This window comes from Festucalex cinctus, chromosome 1, assembly GCF_051991245.1.
Source record: "Festucalex cinctus isolate MCC-2025b chromosome 1, RoL_Fcin_1.0, whole genome shotgun sequence".
NCBI lineage: Eukaryota > Metazoa > Chordata > Actinopteri > Syngnathiformes > Syngnathidae > Festucalex > Festucalex cinctus.
Genome location: NC_135411.1, coordinates 24,923,015 through 24,936,465, shown reverse-complemented (window position 1 = coordinate 24,936,465; position 13,451 = coordinate 24,923,015). Strand labels below are relative to the sequence as shown.

Here is a 13,451-nt window from a genome sequence, read left to right as displayed (position 1 = left end):
TTGGCTTCTTGTTAAACGCGTGTGCGTGAGACACATTCAGAAAATGATGAACAAGCAGAGTTGATCTTGTAAATGATGCCAGCAGCTGCTCTGTGAGCTTTTAAAATCGGGGAAACGATGACAATTTATCATCTTTTTTACTAGCCGAGTGCATTAGCTTCATTTGCAGTGTGGACATTTTCAGCAAATTAAGCAATGCTGAAAAAGGATTGTTAGATGCCTTGTGAATTTTTAATACCATACGCGAAACAACTAGAATGACATTTATTTTGTTTCTTTTATTTTTTTAAAGGTTTCTTTTAGTATAGTTTTAAAACAACTGGCTCTAGCTGTTTTATTTTATATATTTTTATTTGTTTGCATTTTACTCTAATTATGTTTGTTTTATTTATGTTCTTTCTGATTTTTTTTTACTCTTATTGTTTTTTCGCTTCTATTAATTATTTTAAGATTGAGTGTCTAGCAGTGATGAAAAAGAAATATACAGTATAAGTAGATGTAATCAATTGTTTAGTCGGCTAAATAAATATAAGAAATGAAATCTAAAAAAAAAAAAATCACAAGTAGGCTATACTATACATTTGTATTGATTAATCAAAATATTTTCAAATTTAATATGCAATCATTTGTATTTATTTTTTAAGCAATTGCTCTCCTTTTCTAAGACACTGAATGATGGCATTTCACCTCATTGTTACCCTTCCATGTTTTAGTTATTAATGTAATAGTAATAATAATCGAACAAAAAATGTGTCTCTTGGTAAACTAGTATTTGATTAAATATATGCTTACAAGTCACAAACTATCATCTGGACTGTGTTTATGAGCTCTTTACAATTTCTATTCTTATTTTGTCACATTATCATCATTATTGGTATGGTATTGGTATGATTTTGTATAGTTATTACAATACTGTACAGTACAATACGCACTGTATTTCAGGAGACTGGTGCGTGGGCAAGAGTCAGGACACATCACTGATCGAGGAACACACGAAGTGATGCAGCCAAAGTGGAAAGAGCGCATGCGCGCTCACGTGGTCTGTTGTATAGGAAGTAAATAAAGCCTCTTCCCGCGCAGTCTCGCGTTCTCAAAACGATTCCTCAATGCAGTTATTGAACAAAATGGACGAGCTTTATCTGGATAACATCGACGAGTACGTCAACGACCACGACAAGATCGTAAGTACGATTTTGTGTAGTTTATTGTCGCGTTCCCAGTTGGTTTCCACCACGTTAGCGCCGGGGTGTGTGGAGCTGCTGAATGTCTGTTGACAAAACTGACAAATTAAAGTAAATCTGGATAAACTGCCGCTAATATGGCAAGTAAACCACAATGTTCAATATCATATTGGTTTGCAGGCTATTTAGATTCATTCGGCTTCGATTATATATCTAAAAAGACGTTGAAACAATAGAAAATGACACTGTTTGAGGGAAAAATAAGTCTCCACAGAATCTCGTCCAAATGTCACAGGCGGCATGATGTTTAACGTCACGTCACATTGTTTGAAATTATTTTTATTTTTAACTAATTCGGCGCTGTCTTTATCGCCGAAAAGATAGAAAATGACCTTAAACGCCAACAATGTATCAGCTAGTAACAGCTGTTTTGCAAGCTAGTACGACTTTGAATTTGAATGGAACAAACTAGGATGAAAATGTAGAACGTTTTCGTTTTAAACGTCCCCTTAACGTCAACAAGGCCATCATGATATTCCCATGTTTGGTATTGTTTAATAACAATAGTATTTACTTATTCTGTTTAATTATGAACAGGTTACATATAAGTGGCTGAGTCTCACTCTTGGAGTCCATGTCAACACAGCTAAACAGTGAGTCTTTTTTTCCTTTAACCAAACAATGATGTTTAATATAAAAATGACCAAAGCCATATTTTATTTTACTTTACCCAGAATGCTCTATCACTACCTGGACCACAAGAGGAAGGAGAGCTCGGCTCAGCTCCACGTGACGTACTTGGTGTCTGGAAAGTGTGTGGACAATGGTCACACGGTGCGCTTAAAACAACTCAAATCCTATTTGTTTTTGTACTATTTCAGATTAGTTATTAAACTATTGTTTCTTTACCAGGGTCACAGGGTGTCACTGGTACGTGAGGAACAGCTGGAAGGTGCGTCATTTCATCCACGTTTCATGAATATTTTAGATTAAAAAAAAAAAAAAAAAACTGCATTAAATTCTTTTTTTATTTTTTTATTTTTATTTTTTGCCTTTGCAGACTTCAAATCTAAGATGAGTTTGATCGTGAGCGAACACATTTACAGTGTCCAAAAAGCTCTGCTGAGGGACAGTGGGCCACTTTACGCCGTCGACTACGACGCCGTCAAAGACAACCTGCTTAGCTGCAGCAAGTATGTTGAGCTCACAAGGGTTTGAGCCCACTTTGCAGGGTTGTTAGTTGCTACTAGTCATGACAGTCTTTAATGGGAATAGAATTCGCAAGAGGAAGTCGTGATTTTCCTAAATGAAGTCCAAAGTACTTTAACTTACACTTTATCTTACGGTCTCCCCTATTTAAATGCCTTTGAAAAGCTACAACCACATCAGCATCAGTAAATGTATATAAAAAAATACCATTAGTGTCACAAAGGAATGAATTTTATGCATGTCAAGTTTCAGCCATGTGGCATGAGTCTTTCTGGATCCGGCTATGAACTTTTCAACTCACCCTCGTACTTTCAAGAGGTCTGGAGACTTTACGGCACTGAACTCTTGATTGGAATCATTTGAAAAAAATTTACTATTATTCTTGTATAAAATATTAATTAATAAAACAAATCTTTAAATCTTTTTCCTTGCTACAAAAATGTGACTGTTGTACAAAGATTGTTGGGGGGGGGGGGGGGGGGGGGGGGGGGGGGGGGTTGTCGACTAAATGACCTTTCTAAGTTTTTTTTCGGTGGAAAAACTAGAATTAGAACAGAAATAAATGTAGACATAAGTTGCCACACTTAAAAATACGCAACGGGCCTGAAAAAGTTCTGAGTCCCTGATTATCACATCTATGTGTGATAATAAAGTGTGTCTTTTGCGTGTTCGCAGGTATAGCGCTATCCGATGCTCTGTCGCCGTTCCCATGTCCTCCCTGGAACGCAAGACACAGCAAGCAACGCCTCCTGTTCCAGAGCCACAACACAGCAAGAAGCCTACCGCTAACGGCGACGCTGCTTCCAAAGCCAAGCCGGCCAAAGGCATCATGGGAATGTTCGCTGGTAAAGCTGCAGCAGCTAAGAGTCAAGATGGCGGCAAAGAGGTGAAGTCAGAGCCTCAGGAAGCAGTGGCTGAGGTTTGTCCACAATTAACCTTTTATAAAACAGTGTAATTGAATCTGCACATCTGTCTTTTATCTCCATTAGAATGTCCTCTTTCACTTGGTTGCACAAGGCTGGAATGACTGAGAAATCCATGATTTTTTTTGGGGGGGGGGGCGATTTGTACTGCCTATCAAAAGTCTGAAATTAGGTTAAATGTGAAAGAATGATCACAGGATATATGTCCACAGCATTATTATTATTATTATTATCATTATTATCCATCCATCCATTTTCTTGACCGCTTATTCCTCACAAGGGTCGCGGGGGGTGCTGGCGCCTATCTCAGCTGGCTCTGGGCAGTAGGCGGGGGACACCCTGGACTGGTTGCCAGCCAATCGCAGGGCACACAGAAACGAACAACCATTCACACTCACAAGCACACCTCGGGACAATTCGGAGCGCCCAATTAACCTGCCATGCATGTCTTTGGAATGTGGGAGGAGACTGGAGTACCCGGAGAAGAATCATTATTATTATTATTATTATTATTTTTTCCCCCTCCCCTCCTCCTCCATTATGATTTATTGCGGCAAAGAGCCGTTTTGTTTCAAATGTTTATTTAAAAATTGAACATCCATCCAATTTCCACATTTAAAGAAGACACGGTTGTACTGCAAAGGCTGGCCAGTCTTGCGTGGCCACTTAGGAGGAGACAGTGCTCCAATGCAGCGCTTCAGAGTTTTGTGGGCGGTGTGCGCAGCAGCCAGTTTAGGATGAGGGGGCGGGGCAACCACATGGGGAGAGGCGGGGTTTTTACTTTCGTAAAAACTTACTTTCGTGTTAGAAAAATAGCCAGCAAAAAAAAAATAATAATAAAAAAAAAATAAAAAATAAAAAAAGCCAGCAAAATACCCAATATTTCATTAAAAATTATATCGCCATAGTGTCAAAGGCACGATTTAATCATTATATGCCCATAGTTAATTGTGGAACGGCTTAAAATACTGTGATATAATACCTTTAATGTTTCGATTCTATGGTGGCAAGTCAGATCACTGCCTTTGATTAATATTTGTATAAATAACAAGATGTATCTTTTTTAAAATATAAATATTATCTAATATTATTATTTTGAGGAAGCCTGTTATATATATATGTATATTTTTTTATTTATTTTTTTTTTAGGTGGATGTCCCCAAAGGTAAAGCATCTGCAAAGTCCAATCGTATGATGAACTTCTTTGGCAATCAAAGCAGTAGTAAGTATAATGAATTCTGTTGAAATAAAAGTCTAAAATTTAGGAGAGCCTGTTGCACAATACACACAAACTGATGTGAAGTATTTGCAAAATGCGAAGTAAATTGTGTTTATTTCAGAGAAACAAGAGAAACCTGTGAAGGAGGAGGAAGAAGTGGCAGTGGAGTCGGCAACGGAACTGCGACGGCTGGAAAAAGAGCAAGATGAAAAGGTCACAATAGAACCGCTGAATCACAAAAAGAAAGACTCTAGGTTTGTGAGATTCATTAGGTATACCCTCCTCATGAGATCCAATAAAAAATGTTGCCAAATTGCGGTCTACATTTGAGGTTCCATCATATTGTTCAGTCACTGATCAGAGCTTTCAAGCAACAAGCCAGAGCTTGGCGGGGACTTGTTGACTGATGTGTCTACTGCATAAGCCACATACACAGATTGACGCACAGTCTAATTTGGTAGCTTTGTCATGAAGCGCTGCATCCACCAGGGAAAATACAGTCAATGCTATTCGCGTGTTTGCTTTAGAAACTCCAGAATTGCCAAAAATCAGAAGATTGTGTCCCTGATAAAGTGACTGCTAACGGGTTTTATTTTACGGCTATGATGCCTTGTGCCTTATTACATTTTTTTCTTCTTTCTGAAGTAAAATCAAACGTCAGCAGAGTTCTGACAGTGAGGAGGAGAAGATGGAGAAGAAAAAGCGGCGAAGGATCAAGAAGCCTGTGCCCGACAGCAGCGAAGACGAAGACGGTAAAAATAACGTCTTACCGTCTTTTAATTCATCCCTTCTGTCTGGTTGGGTCAAACGGTTACACTCTAGTCCTGTAGGTGGCTGACATGCGCATAACACAAAGTGGATTTTTTTTTTCCATTGTCATCCGCCAGTGGGGTAGTTAAAAAAAAAAAAAAAAATTTATTGTATTTTTTTTTTTTTACACCGTCAGAATCTGCCAGTGGGGGGGGAAAAAAAGTTGTTGTTTTTTTTGTTTTTTTTAATTTCTTTTAAGAATCCATCAGTAGCATCAGTACTATTTTTTTTTTTTTTTTTTTTTTTTTTTTTAAAACCTCCATAAGCGCAAGCCCTCCATCAGATTCAACCACATGGATTCAAGTTTCAGGCCATTTGTATGTCGATGGAGGTGCATCAACGAAAATGGGCGTAATGGGAATCTGAAGAGACTGTTGGTTACCCGTCCAGTGTGTGCAACCCTTGCTTCAACGTGATGGGCTATTGCCGCTGCTGTCACATATAGATCTATAACACCACAAATGACACATTATAATAGATGTTGTCAAGTACAATTATACAATAAATTCATAAAAATCAACTTTTATATTCCCGTTGAGTGCGACATGTTTGTCAGCTGTTTCAGACTTTGCTCACCGTTGGAAGTCTGACAGGAAAGCTCTTCAACTAGAAAAAAAAAAAAAAATTACAACTTTTTTTTTTTTTTTTTTTTTTTAAACTGGCGGATTCTTAAAAAAAAAAAATTTTCACTGGCGGGAACGGACCTCTGACAATGGGAAGGAAAAACTTTGGCAGAAATGGGCTTCCATAATTACCAGCGATTGTAATATGTAACAAATAAAAACAATCTTATAAAAATTTGTAAACATTTAAAATTAAAATATATAAGTAAAATGTTTTTTCAGCTGCGATTGGCTGGCGACCAGTTCAGGGTGTGCCCCGCCTACTGCCCATTGCCAGCTGAGATAGGCTCCAGCACCCCCCGTGACCCTTGTGAGGAACAAGCGGTTCATAAAATGGATGGATGGATGGATGTTTTTTCAGCTCATCGTGTATTAAAAAAATACATTTACTTTACATGTTGATAATGTTTGTATATGCTGTTATACTGATCGGATGCTCATGTGGTTATTGTGGTTGTCGAGCACCATGGTGAGATATATAAAATTTTCTGCATTGTCCACAGTCATTCCAGATTCACCGCCGAGAATGGCCGTGAGAGAAGCATTAGCTCCTGCTAAGGAACCTGCTACACAAGTAATTATGACAATGACTTTTATGCCTTACTTGTAACAATTCAGACAAAGAAGAAATATTTCTTTCATTACAGCTGGGACTCTCTGAGACTACTAAAATACGCAAGCGCAGACGTGTCTTGAAGTCTCGAACTTTCGTGGACGAAGAAGGTTGCATTGGTAAGCAAATTAAAACTGTCAACTTTCTCCAGTTTGTGGTTCTGATTCTGTTTTGTGGTTGCAGTGACAGAGAAAGGCTATGAAAGCGAGTCGTACTCTGAAGACGAAAGCGCCACCAAGCAAGCGGCGACAAAAAATCAGGTCAGAGCAAAAACGGCAGCGAGCAACGAGAAGAAAAATCAGAAGAAAACGACAGAGAACAAAACAACGAAACAAGCTTCCATTATGGGATTTTTCCAAAAGAAGTGATGGACAAAACACACACATGCACACAAACACTCACACACCTTCATTCTCCAGAAGCTTCCGGTGCTATCATACAGAAGTGATCAAACTAATAAACACTCATTAAAAAAATGTTTGTGTTGATAGTCAATGTCATTTTATAGATTGTGTTATCCTGATGGCAAATTTGGATAGGCCTGGGATTAAATATGTTTGAATGTTACATCTTGCAGGAAAGCCAATTTCATTCAAATTGAATTAAATGACTAATATATTCACCACATTATTTCATATTATAACATTTCATCATTTTAACAAATGATGGAATATTTGTCATTTATTTTATGTAATTATAGTGGAACCTCACGGTTGGGCACCTGCAGATTTGGTTATTCGCAGATTTTTTTTAATTTTTTTTGCCATAAATGTCAATGGCATTTTACAGCTTGCGTTTACACTGACAGCAGATATGGATCTGTATTCAGCATGGATATTACACCTAGCCTCAAATCCAATTTAGTTCAAATAATAGGGACTGTTTTTTAATACTAGAAAATTAAGTATTTTAAATCAGGGATGGGCACAGCTCACAGTGAGTAGCCTCTCAATTAATCCCCCCCAAAGTATTTATTTTATGTTTCCTAGACTACAATGGTCTCCTGCATAGTCCGTAGTCCGTAATCCATCCATAGATTCGTTTTTTCCCCCAAAACTATATTTGTTAAACATGATCTTCTTTTTCGTTCATTTTTGCTTTTTTTTTATTTTTTTATTATTTTTTTTATTTTTATTTTTTTTGTCTGGCTGGAATTAAAAAAGGCAATACCTAAAATGATCCTGAGCTACTGATAGCACTCCAATAGATTGTGTTTAGTTTACACTGATGGCAAATCTGGATCAGATCCAAATTCAACATTGTTTGATGTTATCACTCCAGCGGCATCAAAATTAAATATACTTTGTTTTGACCTTTTTGAAGGTCTGAGCAGGTTAAGAGTGGGTGCACCACTGGTTCTGACGTTTTGTTATATTTTGATCATGTGCACATGATTAGATGAAATAATTTTCTACCTATTTCGAGGATGTGTGCAGGGCGAAGGTACAACGTGTGAAAGTCTGCTCTTTAAAGAACAATAACATGAAAGCCTGTGATAAAAACGCCTTACATTACGAGACAGTCCATGTTCTTGCCCCCCCTTCCATTAACAACAATGATCGTAGTTGCAAGTTGGGAGCTGACACACATGCAGCAGCAGCATTCGACACACCCTTGAGACGAGAACACTTACGAGCCTGGTAGAACTGGTCTTTCCCAAGAGGAAAATGATCTCTCAGGGAGTGGTTTTAAAAAAAAAAAAAAAAATGTGTAGAGGCCTCCCTCGCTCTGTCGCCCGCTGAATTCTTTTTTTTTTCTTCTTCTTTTTTTTTTTGCCATGGCAAAGACAGCTGAGTCACAGCACATGGAAAAGATCCTCTTTTGCTCTTATTAACAACAACCAGTATCCTTGGTATTTCACTTCTCTTCCTACTTGAAACATTTTTATTCAAGTAGAAATAATGTTTGTTCACTTAACCACCTGACATTTTGGTAATCTGGAGTACATTTTAATATTGTATGTAATTATTGAAATGTTTATTTCGAATATATCAACATTATTTCAATACTTAAATGACAATAATCAAGAAGAAAAAAAAACAGGCAATATTAAAGAAAACAATCGTATATTCGAAAAGGAGTGAGAAGAAGTAAAACTTATTAACAACTTCATTTGGTTCAAGTTTAATATTCCAGTCTGCTTATGTAAACAAGTCAGTATGCACTGTGAACATTGAGAGGTTATAATAGATTTTACCTGGCCCGACCTACCTTTTTGAGTTATTTAACACAGAAATATTCATATTAAATTAATAAGCCACAAAGCAATCCAATCTGTTGGGTTGTTTATGAGTTATTCATTTGGGTCAAATGAATAACTCACAAAAAAAAAATCACTTAACGCAAAAAGTTGGGTTGGTCCCTTTTCGACCCAATTTGGGTTGTTTTGACCCAAATGTTTTTAGAGTGTCAGTGTATGTTGAATTATATGAGTAATAAAAAGTACTAATGATATTTTGTCTTCATTTTTTTGGCCTGCATAAAATATTCCATCCATCCATTTTCTACCACTTACCCAGGGTCGGGTCATGTGGGCAGCAGTTTTAGGAGGGACTTCCCAGACTTCCCTCTTCCCAGCCACTTCGTCCAGCTCCTCCAGTGGGATCCCAAGATGTTCTCAGCCCAGTTGAGAGACATATTCTCTCCAACGTGTCCTGGGTCATGCCCGGGGCCTCCTGTCAGTGGGACACACCCAGAACAAAATAATGTTCTGCGTCAGAAACCCGACATTAAATTTAATAAAATAACTTTAAATAAAAGGAAATAATACCTTTCCTGGTATTGAATCATTGAATTTATATGTTAATATTTTTTTATTTAATTCATTTGTTAAAGTTCATGTTAATATTTAATTTCATATTAGTTATGTTAACAAACCATATATTAAATTAACTGGTTAATAATTTATTTCATTTTTGGGGGGTTTTATTTTATTTATACATATATTTCTATTCATGTTTTTAAATTACATTTATATGGTTTCTTTTTATACAGTATTAGCTATGTTTATGTTTTTAATTAAAAAAGGTAGGTTTAATTGATTATCAAAAACAATTATTGATTAATTGATACTCAAATTACTTGCCGATTAAACCTTGTACCTGGAATAATTATTGTTATTGTGTTAATACTTTCTGTACATTCTAGAATTATGGTAATGCCATTGTTTATTATGTATTAGGAATGTAACAATAATGGCAATATCGTGATATCGCGATATTTAAATTGCCACAACATATCATCGTCGTCATGTCACGATATTAAAAGCAGCACATCTGTTAAAAAAAAAAGTCGGGTTGATTTCCATTTGTGCCGTTCTAGCACCCTCTGGTGGCCATTTTTTTAGTGCAGTTTAATTTTCACAAGGCATGTTTTGGCCCTTCTATGTTTAAAATCCACGCTAATGGTTAGATGAAGGGGAACGTAATTTGCTTGTAATTTGTGAGGGTATGTGGATATGTGGAGGAACTCAATGTGTGCGTACATTAGCAAGTAAGTGCCTCAATATATTCGATTTATATTTTTTTATATGTAATATTTTATATTTTTCATTACAGTAATGTACAAAAGCACAATATTGTGTTTTCTTTTAGTCTGAGCTATTTTTTTTTTTTTTTACAATATTGTGACCTTTTTGTATTGCCAACCTCCCCACAATATAGTGATAATTATCATATTGTGACCTTCATATGGTGATAATATCGTATCGTGATGTTTGGATTTCGTTACATCCCTATTATATATTATATTTATGTAATTATTTGTTAGATTTAATTTAGCATCTTTTTTTTGCTTAATGAAACTTATAAATTGATATTTCATATATCATTTTAACATGACTTTTTTTTTAATGTAATTTCTAATTCAATTTGAACATTTTCTATGTCATTTATTTCACCATTGGATCAAAATATTGATTCCCCCAACCCCCAACCACAACAATACTGCCCAAGCATAGCCAGGAGAGAGTGACGTCATGTCGATCCACACGCACACGGGTGGGGCGGAGGCGGGGGCGAGGTGGTGGCCAGGCAGCAGCAGCCAGGACTCATCCACCGGTGTCATGGCTTCCTAACAGTCGGGGGGGACTGAATGAGAGCGAAAACAAGCCCGCTTGTCTCCAAGGCCCCGACACGCAATCACCCTATTCCCACCGAAGCGAGGAGGGGGGGTTCGCTCGGCCTCGCTTTTCGCCCAGGATAGACTTTTTATCATTTTTGTTTGATTTGAGCGATCAACTCCCCCCGACGTTTACAGGCAAGCACCGCGGTGGTGGAAGATGGCCGACCCGGCGGAGTGCACTATCAAAGTGATGTGCCGTTTTAGGCCTCTCAACAGCTCCGAGGTGACCAGAGGAGACCGATACATTCCCAAGTTCCAAGGGGAAGACACCGTTATTATCTCGGTGAGTCAAACGCCATTCAAGGCGACTTTTGGTTCCCTATTAACCGGGCCCCCGGGCTCAAGTCAACGATACGCCATTTTAATTGTCTTGTAGCTTTACGGTAAGTTAGCACTTTTAGCTTGTTAGCGCAAAGGCTTGACCCTCTCCGCCGCCCAGGAAGAGGCAACCGGCGCCCGGTGAGCTGTCACCTGGATTCGAATTGTATAATCCGATACCTGTTCCATATTTTGGGAAGGTGTCACGCTAAATGTCAGCCCATTCGGCTAAGTTCGCCCCGGCCACGGCTAACCAGCTGTCAATCAACAAAGCCTCCCAACACGGTGCCAGTTAGCCACATTAGCCGCGTTAGCGCACATCACATTTGGAGCACATTTATTCATGTACAATAAACATTACAGGTGGTGGCTAATGCTAAATGCTAACAGATTTTAAATGGTCAGGGGCCGAGCTTTGACTTGATAGCGGACAACAACAGATAGTTATCTACTCGCCGGCCTTTGGGCTAAGCTTGACCGGTCTTAACAGTTATTTAATGAAAAGCTTATGGAGCACTTAGCGGACCCAGCTACTTCACAATGGAAATACATGGTGAAATTAATGTATTTTGTTTGTGTGTGAAAAAAAAGTGATAATATTGATCTAAATTACCCAATGACGTCTGTGGAATTGTCTGCTTTTTGACGCAGGTCCCTTGTCACGTGACGCTGGATCATATCAATACCTGTAAATCGAACCTTAGGCCATTTGTACGTCCTATTTCAGTAGAAAATTATGCAATCAAACTTAAATGTACTCCTTATCTTAATATTTTGTTACACATTTTAAACATTTTGCTCACAATATTGTAGAATTTAAATTTATTGATAAATATTAACTGTGACCCAGGCCACATGTCATGTGACACTAGGAACTATTTACTGGTAAATGGAAGGAAGCACCTTGGTGATCGTTTCTCTCAACTATCTAAATCATGTCATACTGCAACTGAGATACATTAGCTTTAATTCTTTTTTTAATGTTTTTATTTATTTATTTTAGTTATTTATTTTTATTTATTTATTTTTTATTTTTTTTGGGTGGGGGGAAGCCTCTCAAGCATTTCTCTGAGGATATTTTGTAATTTGAAGAGGCCATGATATTGATTAATAAAGTTGAGTTGAGTCCCATGTCATGTGATAATTCCCTGTAAATCGAATGCGCATTTTGCAGACTATTTTTCTCCTATAAACAAACAGTTTTGTTTGAATCCAACTAAAATATGCTGTGTTGGAATGAATTTGATAGTTTGTTGCATATCTTTCAATGTTCTTGTTCACAATAAGCACAAGATTGTTGAGACTTTCAAAAGTCCTTGAGTGACTGAAGCCACCTCTCCCCCCAAAAATCATGTGTAAATTGATAGTTAAAACCCTAATATACCCCAAACTAGCATTTTCCATCCCTTGTTGCGCCAAGGTGCTTCATTTAAAAAAAAAACAAAAAAAAGGCATATTACCAAACAAAAACGTCACAAAAAGTATACATGGTGGAATAATAAGGTCATCGCAGTTTACTCACTGTTCCTTGGTGTGAAAAACTTGCGGCAGGTATTGAAGGAGATACACAGATCTTCAACAGCTGAGTCTTTCGCCCTCTTGTGTTTTTTAAGTCATGCTTGAAAAGTTATATTAGAGCTATTTTAGCTTTTACTGGGCAGTTAAGTGAAATTGGATAATTTCCCGCAGCATACCTTATTATCTCTCATGATACTCACTGCCCCAAACTTTATAATTGTCTCAAACTCATCTAACATTACCCCCAAAAAATAAATGGCTTACAGAGAGCATTTCATTTTAGAAAATAGTGTACGAGGATGTTGATACGTAACTGTTCGAAAAATACCAAGTGATACTTTTGATAGTTAACATTGTGGATTCGATTTCTGTCTTCCATAGCTGCTTCAGGTGTTGCAAGTCCCTCTGCTCTTGCCGTAGTGTTTTGTGTAGGGCCCTTGAGACTGAATTAAAAAAAAAAAAAATGCAAAATTCAACTGCAGCAAGCTCATGCGACTTTTCTTTCTACACACAAACACTGTGCTGTGTAATAAAATCTATTGCCAATTAATTGATGAATCAAATTTTAAGAAATCCGTTTACTCAAAAATGGGACATTAATTCAAATCGACAATGCAAAAAATTTGCAAATATACCGGTACATTTATTATGACATTAAGACAAGAGATTCATATTCTTGTTGCTCTGATTTCAGCCCTCCTACCCGTTCTGGCCCACTTCCGCCGGGTCTCCTCCTTTTTTTTGTTTTTTTGTTTTTTTTTGTTTTTATTGGGAATATACTAGTTTAGTGCTGTCAGCCTGTCACTAACGACTTTTTAAAAAAATCGAGTTGCCTATCAATTATTCCATTGATTAATCGACTAATACACCGGCCCACTAATTAAATTAGTTATTTTTTTTAATTAAGTCCACTAA

General features: G+C 37.3%; 2 protein-coding genes across 3 annotated transcripts in view; both read left to right on the top strand.

Annotated features, from left to right (window-relative positions):
* The first annotated feature begins 990 nt into the window (after positions 1–990).
* Positions 991–7,076, top strand: pold3 (polymerase (DNA-directed), delta 3, accessory subunit). Its single transcript, XM_077522416.1, has 12 exons — positions 991–1,181; positions 1,779–1,834; positions 1,916–2,015; positions 2,094–2,133; positions 2,242–2,374; positions 3,066–3,309; positions 4,463–4,535; positions 4,654–4,786; positions 5,178–5,284; positions 6,469–6,539; positions 6,613–6,697; positions 6,762–7,076. Exons 1-12 carry the CDS (start codon positions 1,107–1,109, stop codon positions 6,944–6,946), a joined length of 1,302 nt encoding a protein of 433 aa, XP_077378542.1. The 5' UTR covers positions 991–1,106; the 3' UTR covers positions 6,947–7,076.
* Positions 7,077–10,581: 3,505 nt separating this feature from the next.
* Positions 10,582–13,451, top strand: part of LOC144021108 (kinesin-1 heavy chain) — a 33,162-nt gene continuing 30,292 nt past the window's right edge. Inside the window, exon 1 of one of the 2 annotated variants that reach the window (XM_077525158.1) lies at positions 10,582–10,983. In XM_077525158.1, the coding sequence (XP_077381284.1) occupies positions 10,858–10,983 (126 nt within the window). In that variant the 5' untranslated portion in view covers positions 10,582–10,857. The remainder of the gene's footprint in view (positions 10,984–13,451) is intronic. The other variant, XM_077525151.1, reaches the window with a different exon arrangement.